The sequence below is a fragment of the Oncorhynchus masou genome, chromosome 30 (assembly GCF_036934945.1).
Source record: "Oncorhynchus masou masou isolate Uvic2021 chromosome 30, UVic_Omas_1.1, whole genome shotgun sequence".
NCBI classification, from domain to species: domain Eukaryota; kingdom Metazoa; phylum Chordata; class Actinopteri; order Salmoniformes; family Salmonidae; genus Oncorhynchus; species Oncorhynchus masou.
In genome coordinates, this window is record NC_088241.1 from 53,189,320 (window position 1) to 53,207,599 (window position 18,280).

An 18,280-nucleotide genomic window follows, 5' to 3' on the forward strand; every position below is an offset into this window, starting at 1 on the left:
GAACATATTGTAAGATCTCACAACATCTGGAGAATAAGTTAAAATGTCAAAAGATATTTGCTTAATTCATTAATTTACTCACAAACACACAACCAAAACCAGTTCTCGAGTAATCACTATATTATTATGGTAATAAAATAAAAAAAATTGGCAGCACAACGACGGGCTGGAACGCACCCATAGTGTGACAGATGTCGGGTGGGCGGGCTGCAACGCGGAGGGATGCATCCATTGATACAACAGAGTTGAGAGGAAACTTGTTTCGATGAACTTGGGGTGTTGAGGAGAAAGATTGGTCACTGGGAAAGGAATGCATTCAATCAGGTAGGTCAATGACTATTTATATTGGGGGAAACAAAGATGCTATGGTGGCAGTCATTTTCTCGTTCAGTGTACAGAACTATTTTTCTTCAAATTCGAACTGTTATTACTGTTGTGAAACATTGAACAAATTGTTACCACTATAGTGTATTGACATTAGACTAGTCCAGGGCTCTCCAACCCTGTTAATGAGGCGCTACCGTCCTGTAGGTTCTCACCAACCCTATTCGAGCACACCTAATTCTAATAATTAGCTGGTTGATACATTGAACCAGGTCAGTTACAACTGGGGTTGGAGTGAAAATGTACATGAGGGTGTCTCTCCATGAACAGGGTTGGAGACCTCTGGGCTAGTTTATCATGTTACAGTTTCTCAATCGCTTTGGCTAATTTCTTTGAAACAGTCTTAACGTTCTCTAAACTAAGTGCAATTGTCACAACTGCTTTATGGGACATCACAACTATTGCATGTCTGCAAAATGTGGTAACTCACCCAAAACATTTAAATCATGCCTCAAAACCAAATTGTGTCAGTAAATTGGCCAATGCCACCAAAATGAAAAGTTTTGTCATCGTGTGAGCCGTACTGGTCAAAATGTCTCGTCTTGAGTGGCGTAACCAACCCCTGCGACGATCGCCTGTGATGTCCTCCCAAGCAGCATTCATGGCATCTGACAGAGACATCTGATCTTGTGCCCGATAGTCATATACTATCCACCTCCATGCTGAAAGGATTCAGGAATGTGGAGGATGGTGAAAGAATAGCCATTGTTATCCTTTCATGTGCAGCAAACCTTTCCCTAACAATGTTGGTTTGGTGGAAGCTGACATTATTCCACACAATTACATCATTTGGCAAATCTGGTCTAACCTAACCTCTTTGGTGTTCTGGAATTAGGACTCTGTAAAGTGTATTTAGGAAAGACAGGAGAAGTTGTGTGTTCTAGGGCCCAATGTGTGCTCACACCATTCTCAGAAATGGCAGCACACATTGTAATACTGCCCACACGTTGGCCTGGTGTGCCATTTGTGGCTCGACATCTAATGAGGTTGTGGCCACGCCTCCTGCCGTTGGCCAGATTGAACCCAGCCTCTCCACAAAAAGAAGAATGTGGGTCATTTCGTGTCCTTCCAGCTCCATTATTCTCTGTATAGTAACACAGAAACAAAATATAAAGTCAGCCTATTATAGAATCAGACAGTTTAGTAAAGTAGAAATGTTTTCTTATGGGCATCTACAACTTCAATAAGAAATATACAGGCATCATTGAAGTACAGTGTACCATCTGCACACCAGTGCTTTACCTGGACATACTGGTACCACAGCTCCTTCACTCTGTCACTATTCCTCTCAAATGGCACCTTGTACAGTTGTTTCTTAGTCATTTTTTTAATTCTTTTTTTTATCTGTCTGTAGTGGAAATGCTGACCATTGATATTTGCAAAGACAGTCATCATTTATGATTGCACTTTGGATCTCTTAGCCTGATGGGAATTGTTGGGTATGACCTTTTTGCAAGTTTCTTGTTCTTGCTGACGGCTGAATTCTGCTGCTCTGCCACCAGCATGAGGTCGTTGTGCAGTCCTATATATGACATGTAGAGCTGCTCTGCCACCAGCATGAGGTTGTTGTGTAGTCCTATATATGACATGTAGAGCTGCTCTGCCACCAGCATGAGGTTGTTGTGTAGTCCTATATATGACATGTAGAGCTGCTCTGCCACCAGCATGAGGTCGTTGTGCAGTCCTATATATGACATGTAGAGCTGCTCTGTCATCAGCATGAGGTCGTTGTGCAGTCCTATATATGACATGTAGAGCTGCTCTGCCACCAGCATGAGGTCGTTGTGTAGTCCTATATATGACATGTAGAGCTGCTCTGCCACCAGCATGAGGTCGTTGTGCAGTCCTATATATGACATGTAGAGCTGCTCTGTCATCAACATGAGGTTGTTGTGTAGTCCTATATATGACATGTAGAGCTGCTCTGTCATCAACATGAGGTCGTTGTGCAGTCCTATATATGACATGTAGAGCTGCTCTGTCATCAACATGAGGTCGTTGTGTAGTCCTATATATGACATGTAGAGCTGCTCTGCCACCAGCATGAGGTCGTTGTGCAGTCCTATATATGACATGTAGAGCTGCTCTGTCATCAACATGAGGTCGTTGTGCAGTCCTATATATGACATGTAGAGCTGCTCTGTCATCAGCATGAGGTCGTTGTGCAGTCCTATATATGACATGTAGAGCTGCTCTGTCATCAACATGAGGTCGTTGTGCAGTCCTATATATGACATGTAGAGCTGCTCTGCCACCAGCATTAGGTCGTTGTGCAGTCCTATATATGACATGTAGAGCTGCTCTGCCACCAGCATTAGGTCGTTGTGCAGTCCTATATATGACATGTAGAGCTGCTCTGCCATCAGCATGAGGTCGTTATGTAGTCCTATATATGACATGTAGAGCTGCTCTGCCACCAGCATTAGGTCGTTGTGCAGTCCTATATATGACATGTAGAGCTGCTCTGCCATCAGCATGAGGTCGTTGTGTAGTCCTATATATGACATGTAGAGCTGCTCTGCCACCAGCATTAGGTCGTTGTGCAGTCCTATATATGACATGTAGAGCTGCTCTGCCACCAGCGTGAGGTCGTTGTGCAGTCCTATATATGACATGTAGAGCTGCTCTGCCACCAGCGTGAGGTCGTTATGTAGTCCTATATATGACATGTAGAGCTGCTCTGTCATCAACATGAGGTCGTTGTGCAGTCCTATATATGACATGTAGGATTCACAAATAGACCATGTTACAGATAGTATATTGTATTCAAATTGAGCTGTACTACTGTATATTGTACATTGTGATTTTCAGATTTGCATTTACTTTTACAATAGTTGTTAATTAAACGCTGTAACAAAAGTAGAGAAAGTACATATTTACCTGTTTTCCCTATGGAATGTTTGCACAATTGTTGACACTGCGGACCTGTTAACATTAGGTTGTACTCTCTGACCAGCCTCTTCCATTGTAACACCATGGTTTATGACACTGTGGACCTGTTGACATTAGGCTGTACTCTCTGACCAGCCTCTTCCATTGTAACACCATGGTTTATGACACTGTGGACCTGTTGACATTAGGCTGTACTCTCCGACCAGCCTCTTCCATTGTAACACCATGGTTTATAACACTGTGGACCTGTTAACATTAGGCTGTACTCTCTGACCAGCCTCTTCCATTGTCAGACCGTGGTTTATAACACTGTGGACCTGTTTACATTAGGCTGTACTCTCCGACCAGCCTCTTCCATTGTCAGACCGTGGTTTATAACACTGTGGACCTGTTGACATTAGGCTGTACTCTCTGACCAGCCTCTTCCATTGTCAGATCGTGGTTTATAACACTGTGGACCTGTTGACATTAGGCTGTACTCTCTGACCAGCCTCTTCCATTGTCAGACCGTGGTTTATAACACTGTGGACCTGTTAACATTAGGCTGTACTCTCTGACCAGCCTCTTCCATTGTAACACCATGGTTTATAACACTGTGGACCTGTTTACATTAGGCTGTACTCTCTGACCAGCCTCTTCCATTGTAACACCATGGTTTATGACACTGTGAACCTGTTGACATTAGGCTGTACTCTCTGACCAGCCTCTTCCATTGTAACACCATGGTTTATGACGTGGTCCACAATTGTGGCTCTGATTTCATCAGTGACTCTTATTCTTTGCCTTCTACCTCTTCCTCTATTATGTCTTCCCCCAATACCCCCACCAACCACTCTTACACATCTTCTTATTTCACTGAGAATCAGCTCATCAGTTTGGATCAGCCATGTGCATGTAGCTATTGTGCAAATTGTAGACAATTGTGTTTACTCTTTTGCACACAAGTGCCAAAACACGTGCAATTTGCTTTAATTAACAAGACAATAAGTCAAATCTGGTGTGAACAAGAAACTAATTGTTCAGAGATTTGAAAATATTGTTTTGAAAAAGAAAAAAATAATAATTTGAGAATTGAGCCAAAGCGATTGAGAAAAACTATAAAGTAAATTAAAACAAAAACATATTTCTACTTCATAACAAATTTTATTATCTATTTTTACTAAAACAATCTATTTATCCAGGTTTGGTAGCCGATTTACTGAATTAATATTTAATCTAGTCGTATGCTCCATAGAAGATCATAACCTTTTTCACTTATTTACAGTTAATCATAAGCCGAATGATTTACATTTCATAATTTGGTTCAGCACTTAAGCTAGTATTCTTACTAGTAGCTAGTTATTTAACTGTCTTGCTGACATCTAAATTAAGTTGACATTCTGATTATCTGCTCTGTGTGTCAGTGATGTGGTGTTTGTCACAGGAGGTTGGTGGCACCTTAATTAGGGAGGACAGGCTTGTGGTAAGGACAGGAGCGTAATCAGTGGAATGGTATCAGATGGCTTCCAGGTATTTGATGCCATTCCATTTGCTCCGTTCCACCATTATTATGAGCCGCCCTCCCCTCAGCAGCCTCCACTGGTGTGTGTGTGTGTGTGTAATATGTGTATTGTATGTTGTTGTGTTATGTTGTAATATTACTACATTTCCTGTGCCTGTAATAAGCTGTCTTACCACATCCTCCAAACGATTTCAACTGTTTGTTCAACTGTGTTAATTGACTATGTTGATTGACTGTGTTGATTGTGTATTTGACTCTCTCTTGCTGTGTGTATCTGACTGTCAGGAACTTCTTCTGTGGCCGCTGGTCATGTGACGTGCGTCTGGACGGTCAGACTGTCATCATCACAGGAGCTAACACTGGAATCGGCAAAGAGACAGCCAGGGACCTGGCCAAGAGAGGTGGAGAACACACACACACACGCACACACACTTTTGTGTTGCTGTCCTTGTGGGAACCAAAGAATTGATTCCCATCTAAAATCCTATTTTTTCCTAACCTCTAACCCTAACCTTGAGCCTAAACTTAACCCAAACCCTATATCTAACCCTAAACCTAACCCCTAAGCCTAAAATAGCAACATTTTTTTTTGTGAGGACCGGCAAAATGTCTGCCTTGCACGAATGTTCCTTGTTTTACTATCCTTGTGAGGACTTCTGGTACCCAAGGATAGTTAAACAAAAAAACACAAGTCGAAGTCTACATCCTTCGCCAGTGATTGGTAGTACTCCTAGTAGGAGTGGGAACTATGGACAGGATTCTTCAATTAAGTATTTGTTGTCCTTCAACGAGAGACGACTAGTTTTTATTCAAATGCTTTCACTTGAGAAATTCTGCACCAAACATCTTAGTTAGATGTAAAATTGTGTGACTAAGACCTCCTTGGCAAAAACTTCCAAATTAATTACAGATTCATTGATTTTTCTTAGCCTTCCTCAAAATAGTCAGAATGAATCTGTTGTTACTATGCTGTCTCAAGAGGGACAGAATATATATTTCCCAAACCGAGTGTATGGGCGCCTTTTAGCCTAATGATATTCTAAGTAGCAGTCATTAAGGATCCAGGAGAGGTGGAGACAGAGAGGGCATTGTCAGAGTAGACCACTAAACATCCGTCCTTTGCATGCGATGGAACGCATGCATGCACGCACGCACGCACGCACACACACACGCACACATGCACACACACACAGAGGGAGATGAAAGCTGGTTCTATGTACGTGGTCTGATTTGTTCCGTTGGCTGCACTTGAAAAGCTCTGTGTGGCACCAACTTCCTCTCACAAAACACAACTGTGTGTTTGTGTGTGAGTGGGAATGTGTGTGTGTGTGTGTGTGTGTGTGTGTATTGCAAGCATCGGGGGTCTGTTAAAAGACTATCAGAATGACGTTTCACTCATTCACAACTGAGGTTAGAGCTGGCAACGAAAGATTCATAAGTCTGTCATTTTATTTCCTGAAGTAATTTGTTAAATAAGGAAATATTGATCATACCTTACGATGTCAAGGAGGCTCGAGGAAATAGATGAAAGAGTGGTTATATTAAAATATCAATATAATTGTATTACCTATACTATTTAATATATCTAGACAGGCTGGGACAAGACAAAGCCTTGCGTGCATCACACTCTGTTTCTTGGCTTACTGGAAAACAGTCTTTAACTTAAAGATCTGAAACTAGAATCCTCAAGTTACCTTCCTCTGTCCATCAACTCATATTCATGTAGTTCAAAATGTATATTTTAATTTAACTCAATGAAAATAGCTGTGATGGTAAAATAAAATAACTAAATGTGTTAATTATGTACTATAAACAACAGCTAGATAATAAAAAATAAAAAAATGTTTGCAATGTCCAATGAACACACACACACACACACACTACTTACCCATGTGGAACAAATAAACAGCGTCAAATAAACGCTGTCAGCACGAAATCACCCTGGATCATCACTGTGTGTGCGATTGGCTCAACTCAGACTCTAACTTCCCTCTTAATTGTTTGTTTATCGTTTGTGTTTTAATTATGATTGGTTGCTCTGCCAGGGAATTTGGGAAACCATTTCGATCCCCACATCGGAGCGGAGAGAGGGGAACAAAGGCACTTTGATAGCTTCCAGATGGAACACTCCCATGGAATAATGACGGTCTTCTATTCCATAATTACTGGGACACCACAGCTATTGTGTGTGTGTATGTGTGTCTCCCCTCATAGGCCCTCTCAGCAGGGCTGGGCTCATTAAAATAGGATGAGCAGTCCATTGTTTGCCAAGGGAAGATTAGAAACACAGTTTATACTGTTGCCTGTTTCTTTACTGACAAACACTGTGAAATGAACAGTTGAATATTCTGTAAACAGATATTAAACTTGTGTTTTTAGAGATTTCTATGATATTTTGTTAAACTGTTGAGAACGATCCATTTTATGATGTTCAGGGATTTTAAACACAAATGAACATCTTTCACATTTGTCCTCCCGTGTGCTAGTAACCTTATGACCTGACTTCTTTGAACCCCCTCTCAGGTGCTCGCATCATCATGGCGTGTAGAGACATGGAGAAGGCGGAGGGCGCCAGGAAAGAGATCACAGAAGATTGTGGAAATGAAAACATTGTCGTTCACAAACTGGATTTGTCTGACACCAAGTCTATCAGAGAGTTCGCTGAGCTGGTTAACAAGGGTAGATAACCTTCAGGGTATAGGAATGGATGGATGGATAGAAAGATGGAGGGAGGGAAAGCTTTTGCAGTGACAGTTTTTCTGGTGTTTGCAGAGGAGAAGCAAGTCAATATCCTGATCAACAACGCAGGCATCATGATGTGTCCCTACTCTAAGACCAAGGACGGCTTTGAGATGCAGTTTGGAGTCAACCACCTGGGTAAGATAAATCAATCAATGAACTTGTATTCATGTAGCCCCTTTCATAATGCATTTGCCATAAAATGCTGAGGTGTAACCAAAGCTTAAACCCTTCCCCAAAGTAAGTCAAGCCGATAGTGGAACGGGAAAATCCCCTGGGCCATAGACGATTCAAGGTTCCACTAGTTATTATGATATATACAGTTGAAGTTTAAAACGTAATTAAAACTCATTTTTAAACCACTCCACAAATTTCTTGTTAACAAACTATAGTTTTGGGAAGTCGGTTAGGACATCTACTTTGTGCATGACACAGATTATTTCATTTAGAATTCACTGTATCAATTCAAGTGTCAGAAGTTTACATATACTAAGTTGACTGTGCCTTTAAATAGCTTAGAAAATTCCAGAAAATGATGTCAAGATAATTTACATAAATTGAGTCAATTGGAGGTGTACCTGTGGATGTATTTCAAGGCCTACCTTCAAACTCATTGCCTCTGCTTGACATCATGGGAAAATCAAAAGAAATCAGCCAAGACTTCAGAAAAAAAAATTGTAGACCTCCACAAGTCTGGTTCATCCTTGGGAGCAATTTCCAAACTCCTGAAGGTACCACGTTCATTTGTACAAACAATAGTATGCAAGTATAAACACCATGGGACCACGCAGCCGTCATACCGCTCAGGAAGGAGACAAGTTCTGTCTCCTAGAGATGAATGTACTTTGGTGCGAAATGTGCAAATCGATCCCAGAACAACAGCAAAGGACCTTGTGAAGATGCTGGAGGAAACAGGTACAAAAGTATCTATATCCACAGTAAAACGAGTCCTATATCGACATAACCTGAAAGGCCACTCAGCAAGGAAGAAGCCACTGCCCCAAAACTGCCATAAAAAGCCAGACTACGGTTTGCAACTGCACATGGGGACAAAGATTGTACTTTTTGGAGAAATGTCCTCTGGTCTGATGAAACAAAAATAGAACTCTTTGGCCATAATGACCATCGTTATGTTTGGAGCAAAAAGGGGGAGGCTTGCAAGCCAAAGAACACCATCCCAACTGTGAAGCACAGGGGTGGCAGTATCATGTTGTGGGGGTGCTTTGCAGCAGGAGGGACGGGTGCACTTCACACAATATAGAGGGCATCATGAGGAACGAAAATTATGTGGATATATTGAAGCAACATTTCAAGACGTCAGTCAGGAAGTTAAAGCTTGGTCGCAAATGGGTCTTCCAAATGGACAATGACCCCAAGCATACTTCCACAGTTGTGGCAAAATGCCTTATTGACAACAAAGTCAAGGTATTGGAGTGGCCAGCACAAAGCCCTGACCTCAATCCTATAGAAAATGTGTGGGCAGAATTGAAAAAGTGTGTGCAAGCAAGGAGGCCTACAAACCTGATTCAGTTTCATCAGCTTTGTCAGGAGAAATGGGCCAAAATTCACCCAACTTATTGTGGGAGGCTCGTGGAAGGCTACCCAAAACATTTGACCCAAGTTAAACCATTTTTAAAGGCAATGCTACCAAATACTAATTGAGTGTATGTAAACTTTTGACCCACTGGGAATGTGATGAAAGAAATAAAAGCAGAAATAAATCCTTCTCTACTATTATTCTGACATTTCACATTCTTAAAATAAAGTGGTGATCTAACTGACCTGAGACAGGGAATGTTTACTAGGATTAAATGTCAGGAATTGTGAAACAGAGTTTAAATGTATTTGCCTAAGGTGTATGTAAACTTCTGACTTCAACTGTATATACTAGGCCAACTTGGTGCTTCTGCGTTATCAGATTATCGAGATTAAATCAGTGCAGGCATGTTCTTAAGCAGGCTAAAATGGTAAATCAGCATATTAGCCCCTATTTCCTTCCTAAATGTAGAACTAATTAGCGGCTGGCTTACGTGGATGTAGTAATTGCTCTCTGTCTTAACCTTAGCTCCGGCAGTAAGGCTATTAGCCAGTCACGGATTAGGCGGAAATTCAATCTGATTCGGATAGAAGTGAGTCTGACTTTTGCTGAAGTACAGTTTCTTTAAAAAACGTTATCATTCTCGCCATACTTCCTGGGTCCGTCAAGATACACACACACACACACACACACACACACTGTTGAACTATTCATACATAATTTAACGACAGTTCATTACCAGTTTTACTGATAACAAAACATTCTTATGCACACACACACACACACTGACAACATGCAAATTTGCTAGAAATAATGCACACACAAAGCTCATTGACCTGTCCCTAACCCCTGACTTCCTGTAGGTCACTTCCTGTTGACCTACCTGTTGGTGGACCTGATCAAGTGCTCGGCGCCAGCCCGCATCGTTAACGTGTCGTCAGTGGCTCACACCTGGACCAGCATGAGACTGGATGACATCAACAGTGAGAAGAGCTACGACCAGGTCAAGGCCTATGGACAGAGCAAACTGGCCAATGTCCTCTGCACACGTTCACTGGCAAAACGACTGCAGGGTAAGAGCTGCCCTCGACAGCCATAGCTGAACTGGTCTAAAACTGAATGTTTCTTGGAGAGAATTGGAGTTGACTCAAAATATTTCCTCTTCTTCACAATCTCCGCAAGATGTTTTATGCAGTCACCTGTGTGTGTGTGTGTGTGTGTGTGTGTGTGTGTGTGTGTGTACATTAATAACAGAATACTGTACTGTCTCACACATATACATCGTCATGTTAAAATCCTCAAATAGACCATGTCATGTTTTCTCTCCAAAGCACCCTCCGGGAACTCTGAAAAGGACTTTGTTCATTTAGGCCGCTGCATGTTAGTTTCTCCAACTTTAAGACTCTCAAACCTTCTGTTAGCTATTCAGAGTTAGAGGATCTATGGATAATCCTGTGTACCTACAAACCTAAGATTGATCAAATATCTCACCCTGTAACTGTGGCTAGAAGCAACTTGTTCCTACTAGTCATCATGACATGACTGAGCGTCCAGCTTGTGTGTGTTGTGTGCAGGCACCGGTGTGAGTGTGTTCTCCCTCCACCCGGGTGTGGTCCAGTCAGAACTATGGCGACACCTGAACAATCGTGTCCAGGTAGCGGTCAAAGTGTTCCGGCCATTCACTAAGTCCTCTGTCGAGGGAGCTCAGACCTCCATATACTGTGCTGTGGAGCCAGGACTGGAGAAGGAGAGTGGAGGATACTACAGGTACACGCATACTGTTTGATATTGTGACAGGGTAACTCAGTGGTACACAGCATTAATCAGGTAAGTTATTGTATATCTGCTCATTGACACTCATTGTGTTTGTGTGTGAACAGCGACTGTGCGCCTGCAAGGTGTTCCAGGACAGCTTCGGATGACGACTTGGCCCAGAAACTGTGGGAGCTGAGCTGTAAGATGCTGGCCATCACCTGGGAGTGAACACAAGACACGAGGCTGCATCTCAAATGGCCCCCTAGTCCTCATGTAGTGCACTGAATACATTGTGGATATGGTGTACGACGTGGCTTTGGCCAACAGTAGTGCACTGAATACATTGTGGATATGGTGTACGACGTGGCTTTGGCCAACAGTAGTGCACTGTATACATTGTGGATATGGTGTACGACGTGGCTTTGGCCAACAGTAGTGCACTGTATAGGCAAAAATGCTATTTGATATTTGCCCAGATTTTTTTTACAGTTATTCTATTCTCACTATGTAGATTGCAATATGTTTAAAGCATTACTACTACAGTTGAAGTTTACATACACTTACGTTGGAGTCATTAAAACTTGTTTTTCAACCACTCCACAAATTTCTTGTTAACGAACTAAGGTTTTGGCAAGTCGGTTAGGACATCTACTTTGCGCATGACACAAGTAAATTTTACAGCAGTTGTTTACAGATTATTTCACTTGTAATTAACTGTATCACAATTCCAGTGGGTCAGAAGTTTACATACACTAAGTTGACTCGGCCTTGAAACAGCTTAAAAAATTCCAGAAAATGTCATGGCTTTAGAAGCTTCTGATAGGCTAATTGACATAATTTGAGTCAATTGGAGGTGTACCTGTGGATATATTTCAAGGCCTACCTTCAAACTCAGTGCCTCTTTGCTTGACATCATATGAAAATCAAAAGAAATCAGCCAAGACCTCAGAATAGAAATTGTAGACCTCCAAGTCTGGTTCATCCTTGGGAGCAATTTCCAAACGCCTGAAGGTACCACGTTCATCTGTACAAACAATAGTACGCAAGTATAAACACAATGGGACCATGCAACCATCATACCGCTCAGCAAGGAGACGAGTTCTGTCTCCTAGAGATGAATGTACTTTGGTGCGAAAGGTGCAAATCAATCTCAGAACAACAGCAAAGGACCTTGTGAAGATGCTGGAGGAAACAGGTACAAAAGTATCTATATCCACAGTAAAACGAGTCCTATATCGACATAACCTGAAAGGCCGCTCAGAAAGGAAGAAGCCACTGCCCCAAAACTGCCATAAAAAAGCCAGACTACGGTTTACAACTGCACATGGGGACAAATATCGTACTTTTTGGAGAAATGTCCTCTGGTCTGATGGGGGAAAAAAATAGAACTGTTTGGCCATAATGACCATCGTTATGCTTGGGTGAAAAAGGGGGAGACTTGCAACCCGAAGAACACCATCCCAACAGTGAAGCACGGTGGTGGCAGCATCATTTTGTAGGGGTGTTTTGCTGCAGGAGGGACTGGTGCACTTCACACAATAGATGGAATCATGAGGGATGAAAGTTATGTGGATATATTGAAGCAATATCTCAAGACATCAGTCAGGAAGTTAAAGCTTGGTCACAAATGGGTGTTCCAAATGGACAATGACCCCAAGCATACTTCCACAGTTGTGGCAAAATGCCTTAATGACAACCAAGTCAAGGTATTGGAGTGGCCAGCACAAAGCCCTGACCTCAATCCGATAGAAAATTTGTGGGCAGAACTGAAAAGGTGTGTGCGAGCAAGGAGGCCTACAAACCTGACTGAGTTACAACAGCTCTGTCAGGAGGAATGGGCCAAAATTCACCCAACTTACTATGGGAAGCTTGTGGAAGGTTACCCAAAATGTTTGACCCAAGTTAAACAATCTAAAGGCAATGCTACCAAATACTAATTGAGTGTATGTAAACTTCTGACCCACTGGGAATGTGATGAAATAAATAAATGCTGAAAGAAATAATTATCTACTATTATTCTGACATGTCACATTCTTAAAATAAAGTGGTGATCCTAACTGACCTAAGACGGGGAACCTTTTACTAGGATAAATGTTAGGAATTGTGAAAAACGAGTTTAAATGTATTGTATGTATGTATGTATGTATGTATGTATGTATGTATGTATGTATGTGTGTGTACTGTAGTTGTATATGAGTAAACGGACAGAAAAATAGAATTGTTGAGGAATGAATAAAGACTAGTTGTGACTCGTGTCTCAAATCCTGTTCCCCACATAGTGGCTACGTTTTGGCCCGAGCCTGGTGTAGATGGATTTGTCCTGATTCAAAACTCTGAAAATACATCCTTTCTGTTTCTCCCTTTTAAGGCTGCATTTACAATTACTAGCAAAAGAGCTGATCTGATTTGCCAAAATATGTCTGTGTAAATGCAGCCTCAAGATCAAGGGCTCAAGATCAAGCGTTACAGCGCGATTCATCTTTTAAAGGCAAATTCTCCGCATTCACAGTAAACGCTACATAAGTATGTTGTCTCAATCAGAAGTTATCTTTAAATTTCAACTGTGCTACAATGCAGATCTTCTGCGCTACGGATTGAATTGAGCCCTTAGGCTGTGTTCACACAGGCAGCCCAATTCTGTTATTTTGCCCAGTTAGTGGCAAGAGCTGATCTGATTGGTCAAAAGACCAATTAGTGAGTGAAAGATCAGAATTGGCTTGCCTGTGTATATACAGCCTATGTTATATGGCATTGGATTTAATTTTGTAGTACATATTATTAAAGGTATTGTATAAATATGTTGTAGCCTATGGCATTTTATTAGAGGGCATTGTATCATTACAGTAAAAGTATAAGCTGTTTAGAATTATTTGTAACAATGTTTTGTAAAAGCTGAATGCCCTCTTGCATTTTGGAAAGGGTTCTTTTCCTATCTTCTATGGCTACTTTTAGACAGGCAGCTCAATTCTGATATTCTTAAACTAATTGGTCTTTTGCCCAATCAAATCAGCTCGGAAAAAGATCTGATGTGACTGGTCAAAAGACCAATTAGTGGAAAAAATATCCAAATTGGGCTGCCTGTGTGAACGCAGCCTATTTCAGAGGGGTGATGCTCTTGCTTGAGATCTGCATGCTGAACACTGTCCAAGTTGTACACACTTTTCTACGGTCTTTCCGAATGGCGTGTAACTTGTTTTTGTACACCCGGGCTGTTTAACCTTAGCCTCGGATATTAATGAGTGAGTTTGTGGACTGCTCATACACACACACACACATTTCTTTGATCTTATCTCTCAATGTTCATCTCAAAGTGTACCAGATCGATGCATTTAGCTGTTCAAATTCAAATGTTCTTCTTCTGGCGAGAATCCCTACAGACCCCCCTTACTAGGGTCCCCCTGTGGCTTTGGGTTAAGGCCCCAAATGTCCTTAAATCTTAGAAACACCCCTGAAGGAACTAGACTACACTACTCATTGATTTCACTTACAGAAATCTACAACAGAGTACACCCACCCCCCTCTCACATGGCAAAAGCCTTTACTATAGTAGTAGGCTGATGGGCGTAATACAACAACAGCTCAATGTCCCGGTCAAACTGATGAGCTGCAGTCAGAACAACATTAAGATGAAGATAGAGCAGTCCGAGAGGAAATCGAACAGCTATGGACAATTCTGATGGTTCATGCTGTAGTGAGAACGTATACACACAGACATACTGTACAGACACTGATAATGAAACATACGTACACTACCGGTCAAAGGTTTTAGAACACCTTCTCATTCAAGGGTTTTTCTATATTTTTTAAAACAATTTTCTACATTATAGAATAATAGCGAAGACAAACTATGAAATAACACATATGGAATCATGTAGTTAACCAAAAAAGTGTTCAACAAAACAAAATATATTTTATATTTAAGATTCTTCAAATAGCCACACTTTGCCTTGATGACAGATTTGCAGACTCTTTGCAAGGCAAATTTATAAAATGTAAAAAAAAAACTGATCATATTTACATAAGTATTCAGACCCTTTACTCAGTACTTTGTTGAAGCACCTTTGGCAGCGATTACAGCCTCGAGTCTTCTTGGGTATGATGCTACAAGCTTGGCACACCTGTATTTGGGGAGTTTCTCCCATTCTTCTCTGCAGATACTCTTAAAACCTCTTAGGGATCCCTTAACGCTCAAATCCTGTTAGCAGGATAGATTAAATATAAATATTTAACATTCATACAAATGCAATACCTCAAAATAATGCTAAACTTCTTGTTAATCCAGCCGCTGTGTCAGATTTCAAAAAGGCTTTACGGCGAAAGCACACCATGCGTTTATCTGAGGACAGCGCCCCGCATACAAAAACATGAAAAACATTTTTCAACCAGGCAGGTGCGACACGAAAGTCAGAAATAGTGATATAATAAATGTCTTCATCTTTTTACAATCCCAAATGTCTCAGTGACACAATGAATGGCCGTTTTGTTCGATAAATTCCTTCTTTATATCCCCAAAAAGTCCATTTATTTGGCACATTTGATTCAGAAATACACGGGTACAACTCGCCCAACATGACTACAAAGTATCGAATAAGTTACCTGTAAACTTGGTCCAAACACTTCAAACAACATTTCTAATCCAACCTCAGGTACCCTAAAATGTGAAAATAATAAAAAAAATTAAGAAGGAATAAACTGTTTCCAATACAGGAGAAAAATAACGAGGAGCACGCTCCTGTTCACACGCACCAAAAGACTTGAGTCCATCTGAATGACACATGGAAAGAATAGGACTACTTCTTCATTTCTCAAAAGAAAAACATTGAACAATTTCTAAAGACTGTTGACATCTAGTGGAAGCCATAGGAACTGCAATCTGGACCCTACAAAATATCAGGTTTCCCATAGAAAAGCCTTTGGAAAACACAATGACCTCAAAAACAATTTCCCTGGATGGATTGTGCTTGGGGATTCGCCTGCCAAATCAGTTCTGAGTTCTGTTATACACAGACATTATTTTCACAGTTTTAGAAACTTTAGAGTGTTTTCTATCCAATAACACCATGCATATGCATATCCTATCTTCTGGGCCTGAGTAACAGGCAGTTTACTTTAGGCACGCTTATCATCCGGATGTGAAAATACTGCCCCCGAGCCCGAATAAGTTTTAAGCTCTGTCAGGCTGGTTGGGGAGCGTCGTTGCACAGGTAAATATTTTCAGGTCTCTCCAGAGATGTTCCATCAGGTTCAGGTCCGGGCTCTGGCTGGGCCACTCAAGGACATTCAGAGACTTGTCCCAAAGCCACCCCTGCGTTGTCTTGACTGTGTGCTTAGAGTTGTTGTCCTGTTGGAAGGTCAACCTTCGTCCCAGTCTATAGTCCTGAGCGCTCGGGAGCAGGATCTCTCTGTACTTTGCTCTGTTCATCTTTCTCTCGATCCTGACTAGTCTCTCAGTCCCTGCCACTGAAAAACATCCCTACAGCATGATACTGCCACCGCCACGCTTCACTGTAGGGATGGTGCCAAGTTTCCAATCAATTGAATTTACCACAGGTGGACTCTAATCAAGTTCTAGAAACATCTCATAGGTGATCATTGGAAACAGGATGCACCTGAGCTCAATTTTGAGTCTCATAGCAAATGTTCTGAATACTTATGTAAATTAGTTATTTCTGGGGTTTTTTTAATACGTTTGCAAAAATTCCTAAAAAACATTTTTCACTTTGTTATGGGGTATTATGTGTTGATTGCTAAGGATTTTTGGTAGTCCAGCACATTTCCATGATAACATAATGTATTACGAAAGTTCGTAACAGCTATTGAAAATATATTATTTTTTATTACAATCAATCTTACAACAAGGTTTCACATTTAACCTTTTAGTGTGAAGAACAAAATAAACCACCTTAAGCATGTTTTATAATATTTCAAAATATTTATTTGAAAATACAAAGTTCGTCATCAATATAAACGACAACACTAACAATTGTGAATTTAGAAAACATGAACACTAGAAGGAGCAAAGTGTGCGTGTGTGTGATGCTGACTTATGTTAGCTCATGCATTTGTTACAAACCACAAGCATGTAACTGTGCTCTTTGCAGACGGGTGTGTTGCACTGAGAACACCAGCAGCTGACTTTTCTATCCTTTGTGCTTGGGCAGAGCTGGCACCTCTTCCTCTTCTGGCCCTGGCTGATCTGAATGGTGGTAGCTCTCTTTCATCACCCCCCATTTTCCATTGCCTCAGTTATTCTGTGGAGATGGGAGAACCTTCCAGAAGGACAACCATCTCTGCAGCACTCCAACAACCAGGTCTTTATGGTAGAGTGGCCAGACGGAAGCCACTCCTCAGTAAAAGGCACATGACAGCCCACTTGGAGTTTGCCAAAAGGCACCTAAAGGACTCTCAGTCCATGAGAAACAAGAGTTTGGTCTGATGAACTCAAGATTAAACTCTTTGGATGGAATGCCAAGCGTCATGTCTGGAGGAAAACTGCTCATCCACTGTGACGTAGTCGCTGGGGATGAACCTTCCTCTGCACGTCGCTAGGAAAAGGTCCCACACATACTAGAAGGTTGCCAGGTGATCTGTTGCCTCTCTGAACCCTCTGGTCCTCTTGTCATCCAGCCTCAGGTAGCGAGGGATATCCTCACATCTTCCGACCGACATGGTGGCCCTATACATTGGACTCTGCAGTGGATCCAAAAATAGCTCCCGTGTGGAGACAGCCCACCTTTTCACCATGCCAATAAAGGCCTTTAGTTCCTCTTTGTTGACCTCTCTCCACGCTGTCGCAAAAGGGGCACTCCAATAACCCCCTTTTAATGGTTTTCACTCTCATCAGAGTCGTCGTCCTCCCCATCTGTGGAATCATCTTGGACAGCTGGACTACCAGGTGCATCCACAACTCCAACTTGACCTACAGGCACATAGTCTGTGTCATCTGAATTGGATACCTAAGATTCTGAGTCAGCGGCACCAATGGCTTCCTCATCCAGCATCTGTAAAATAATTTTGGTTGTATATCTGGCAGCATTCTTATGAGCCTCCTCATGAAACTCCTATTACTCAATGAGTTAAAAAGGAGAAATGAAAAAGGTGATTAATGAATATTAAAAACAAGATATTTAATAAATATTTGATCATTTACTTTGATTTTATTGTTGTAGCAAAAAGAAGGGTCAGTTTGACAAGTGCAATGTGGTGAATTTCATAGGAAATACATAAGGGTAATATTTGACCCACATATGAAAACTTAGTGATGCAAAAATAATTTTACTTAAACAAATAAGAAATTAAAAAACAAAAATAGGATTTTAAAACATTATAGACACATTGTTTAATTAATTTCTGGAATATTAGATGATGACATTTGGGGGGGGGTCAATATAGCAAAAACAACATTAGGCCAGGATGTTTTGACCAGAATATGGATCCTAGGGTTAACAATGTTAGAATAAGGCTGTAACATA

General features: G+C 41.2%; 1 protein-coding gene across 1 annotated transcript; it reads left to right on the top strand.

The window, feature by feature from the left end:
* Positions 1-236: 236 nt before the first annotated feature.
* zgc:112332 (uncharacterized protein LOC553712 homolog) lies at positions 237-13,599 on the top strand. Its single transcript, XM_064949304.1, has 7 exons — positions 237-324; positions 5,063-5,178; positions 7,301-7,456; positions 7,550-7,654; positions 9,917-10,126; positions 10,628-10,820; positions 10,934-13,599. The coding sequence occupies exons 1-7, from the start codon at positions 311-313 to the stop codon at positions 11,034-11,036; spliced, it is 897 nt and encodes a 298-aa protein (XP_064805376.1). The 5' UTR covers positions 237-310; the 3' UTR covers positions 11,037-13,599.
* Positions 13,600-18,280: the final 4,681 nt, after the last annotated feature.